The sequence below is a fragment of the Camelina sativa genome, chromosome 18 (assembly GCF_000633955.1).
Source record: "Camelina sativa cultivar DH55 chromosome 18, Cs, whole genome shotgun sequence".
Lineage (NCBI taxonomy): Eukaryota > Viridiplantae > Streptophyta > Magnoliopsida > Brassicales > Brassicaceae > Camelina > Camelina sativa.
Window position 1 is genome coordinate 19,740,785 of NC_025702.1, and position 4,437 is coordinate 19,745,221.

Sequence of the window (4,437 nt, forward strand, 5' to 3'; positions counted from 1 at the left end):
GATTACTGCAATTAGATTTATATCAACTGTGCAAATCTCAACATTTTTAAAATTTAAACCATAAAATGAAAACTATTTTCATTCTGGTTTACAAGAATGAAAATAGTAGTATGAGAAATTGATAATCAAAGAAGATAGCAAATTAAAATATTTTGGAACGGCGGCAACAATAAGCGAAGGTCTCTCTGATTGGTGGATTAATGATCACGAGGATCGTTCAATATGCACCGTCGATTAGACACCAACGGATCAGATCAGAATCTCTCCCTCTAAAACTACTCCCTCTTCCCCTTTAAACGTAAAAAACTCAAGTCTTTTTCATTGCCATATAGTAATTTCGAGAAATCAAATCAAGAACTCAAAAAAGAAATTATCTGTTAATTCTTCCTAAATTTGGCTCGTACAAAGTAGACTGCGAGGATTTTTCTCAGTGAGATTTTATTCTTTCTGTTTATTACTTATGTACTATGCGTATTTGACGGGATATGCTTGTGCCCTCGTCTTTTTGAGTCATTCTAAGGCCATCATTAATGGGAGAACACCAAGGGTGTTCTTAGCCCAAAAAAATTATAAAAATAATGAATAGTGGCTTAGAACACTTTTTTTAGTTCTTGATGTAGAACTGATCTAAGCCCAGTTCTTATTTGACGTGGCTTCATGTGATTGGACGAGATTTTTTGGAAAAAAAGAAAATATTTCATTTATATAAGTAAGTAATTTAAATGTTAATTTATAAGTTTTTATAATTGTAATATGTTTAAGAATATTATATTAATTTATAAGTATATAATTGCTTTTATATAAGTATGCAATTTAAATGTTAATTTATAAGTTTTTATAATTGTAATATGTTTAAGAATATTATATTAATTTATAAGTATATAATTGCTTTTATATAAGTAAGCAATTTAAATGTTAATTTATAAGTTTTTATAATTTGTAAAATGTTTATGAATATTATTTCACTATATCTTTATTCTAAGAACACCATAATTAGTTCTCCCATTTTTTTTACCTATGATCTTAACAACTGATCTAGCATTATTTTCACTATATATTTAATCTAAGAACACCAAAAATAGTTCCCCTTTAATGATGCCCTAAGTTTTAATTAACGTTTGTGTTCTTCTTTTAAATTTGGAGTCAGTCACAATCACTGCATTTGTACACTGTCCATGAATCATGGTTTAATCTCCTGACATATTTAGAAAGAAAAAAAAAAAGAAGATATTATTTACTCCTACAAATAAAGTGTTTTTTTTTTTTTAATATCTTCATGCCAGGTGAAATTTAAACGATCCACGGAAAAGCATTAAGATATTTTCTTCATACAAATCTCTAACGAAAATATCTCGCAGTTCTCGTTGGAGATTATAGATATACTGAGCTGGATATAACAAAGGGTCTTTTTAACTTGAATAGTGCTCTGCTCCCTTAAATTATAATGCTAGTTTAACTTTGCCTTGTTTATTTAAGTTTAGTGCGCTCTTGGTATTAGTATCCCTAATGGCTTCGTTTTTAAATAAAGAACAAGCGATAGATTACCGAAAAAAAGTAGAGGAAAATCCAAAAATAGTTTTGAGAGAAATTGAGACAATGATATATATTGTGTTGTCATTTATTTTATTTTGTTAAATCCAACTAAGAAAAAGTTTATAATGCTTTTGAGTGGAAAGATCCAAGTTAGCAATTTTTTATTTAATTTATTTTAAAGTAGAAAACGACAATGTATTCTCCAACTTGCATCGTTTTGGCAGAAGCTTCCAACGTGGAGATAAATTATTGAAACAAAAGATGGGATGACAACAATTAATAATTCCAAAAGTTACAAAATAAAATAAACGTGTCAACTGTCAGGTAATCCTCCTGATAGAGAGAGATCCACCTCTATTTGAATATGACTTTGAGATTTTGAGTTTTATTTCCATTGTATACAAAATTTATTTGGTCTAACATTAGTTTCTGATTCATACCACGTTGTGTTGGCGCTTAAAAAAAAAATCCGTTAACAGTATTACTCTACTTTCGTTAAAAAAATCGATTCGGGAAAAACTTTCTTGGTGATCACATTGATGTATGCAATAGAAATTGATATGGTGGTGGTATATATATGTGTAAGATTGTCCAGATTCTTTTCTATAACCTCAACTTGAACTTTTCAACAGAATGATGCACTAGTTATATTTTTACTTTTGAATATAATTTAACATTATTTTAAAAAGAAAATGCATGCAATAGAAATTGTTGTGGTGGTGGTATGTGTAAGTAAGATTGTCCAGATTTAGTGGGAACCATAAGGAATATATTGGGCCAATGATGGGCCAAAAATGGGTAACAATTGCATCCCCATGATCAATCCTTGTCGATGCTCGAATTGACGGTTGATTTGACTTTGTCGTTTTATTTAGATGTTTTGTTTGTCCATTTAGGGTTGGCTTGATTACAAATTGAGTTAAACGAATCATCATGCAAACAAAACCAAAAAAGGGTAAGAAACTATGTCACTAATTTAATCAATATTGTACACAAGAAGTTTTAAAGTTGTTTACCATTAATCATAATTAGTTAATTACCATCGTACTACCCAAAGATATCAACAAAACTTTGGATCCGTATACTAGAAACTTTGTGGTTATCGCCTGCTGATATTATTAGCAGTGTTATTGTCAACTTTGCACGAACATATGTAATCATTAACTAAATTAAATAGATCAAACTATGTTGATTTTTTAGGATTTCTTAAGATATAAGGTTAAATGCCGAATTATGATTCAATGATTGGACTCACGCCCAACGTGGTTGTACGGAAATTTCCTAAGCCACCGTGTCATTCCTTTCTAGCCGTTTTTGATTCAGTTGAATCAATAATAAGCTCCACACTGCACAAGCATTTTAAGAATTGTAATACATTTTTTTTCCTCTAAGTGATACATGCATTAATTATAGTAAGATAAACTATAATATTCTAAAATAGTTAAGAAGAATTTATATTGTGTATATATATTATTTTATATTATTTTCTTTCATGACCATTTCTCTATAAATAGATCAATGCCACTTGAACCCTAACACACACATGCACATGAAATTATCATCCTTTTCCCACAACTCAAAAAAAGAAATCATGTCTTTCACCACAAACCCACATCGTCGCCGCCTCGCCTCAACCACCACAAGCGCAACGGTAGCTGTAGACTGCCATCAACAAGTTCGTTCATGGCGGCTCCTTCGCACCATCGTCCAACTTCTCCTCCCATCTTGTTACTGTACAATCGTAGATCCAAGTGATATTCAAGAAGACAAATCATCTCACCGCCATATCAAACCAAGAACCTCTTCCGCTTCCTCAACCACCACAAACTCCACTTTTACCGGGACAATATTTGGTTTCCGCCGTGGCAAAGTAAACTTCTGCATTCAAGCAACAAACTCCAAAACCCTAAACCCAATCATTGTCCTCTTAGAGCTCACCGTCCCTACCGAGGTCTTAGCTCGTGAAATGCGAGGAGGCGTGCTAAGAATCGCTCTCGAATCAAACAATAATGACGGATATGATTCACATGAAGATTTTTCTTCTTCTTCACTTCTTACAACACCTTTATGGAACATGTTTTGCAACGGTCGGAAAGTCGGATTCGCCATCAAACGGGAGCCTTCAAAAGCCTTGCTAGCCGCGTTGAAGGTCCTTACTCCGGTGGCTGAAGGAGCCGGAGTTGTTAACGGAGAAGAGATTAACCGAGATAAGAGTGATCATATGATGTACTTAAGAGCGAGTTTCAAACGAGTGTTTGGATCGTTTGATTCTGAATCTTTTCATCTCGTCGACCCACGTGGGATTATCGGACAAGAATTAAGTATCTTCTTTTTTAGATCGTCAAAAAAATGATCTTGAATCAGTGCACTTGCATACTATACGTTTGGATTATTTCGAGATTCATCGGTGGTTTGTTTTTTTTTGTTTGTTCCTTTTTTGCAAGTTTCTATTAGGCAAACTGAACCGATTAATCTGTGTCGTAGTGTTTTTTAGGCTGTGCTTAATTAGATGAAAATGTAATAAGCATAGCTTTTGATGATCTCAACTTTTGTATAGTAGTGGTGACCATGTGTTTCTTATAGTGCAAATTTTAATCTTCTATATCTTTACATTTTGCTTTCTATTATTGTCAATAATTTGGCGAATAAAGTTAATAATTTTGGTTGGCAACGAAACGAAAAATGAATTATTGTATAGTTAAATTTCTTAATTCGTTTGTTACTTTATAACATGCACTATATATATGGAGTACTTTACAAACGAAAATACATATATTAATATATAAGTATCAAAAGGATAATATCCAATTCAAGTGTAAAGAAAATGACTATATAGCTAGTTTTTAAAACGATAACATATATCATATTTTTTAATCTACGGATTCAACTGATAATATATTTTTT

General features: G+C 31.8%; 1 protein-coding gene across 1 annotated transcript; it reads left to right on the forward strand.

Annotated features, from left to right (window-relative positions):
- Nucleotides 3,091–4,115, forward strand: LOC104762723 (protein MIZU-KUSSEI 1-like). Its single transcript, XM_010486074.1, has one exon. It carries the CDS (start codon nt 3,125–3,127, stop codon nt 3,884–3,886), a length of 762 nt encoding a protein of 253 aa, XP_010484376.1. The 5' UTR covers nt 3,091–3,124; the 3' UTR covers nt 3,887–4,115.

Coding starts and splice junctions, on each gene's coding strand:
- LOC104762723 (XM_010486074.1), top strand. CDS start 3,125: ATGTCTTTCACCACAAACCCACATCGTCGCCGCCTCGCCTCAACCACC.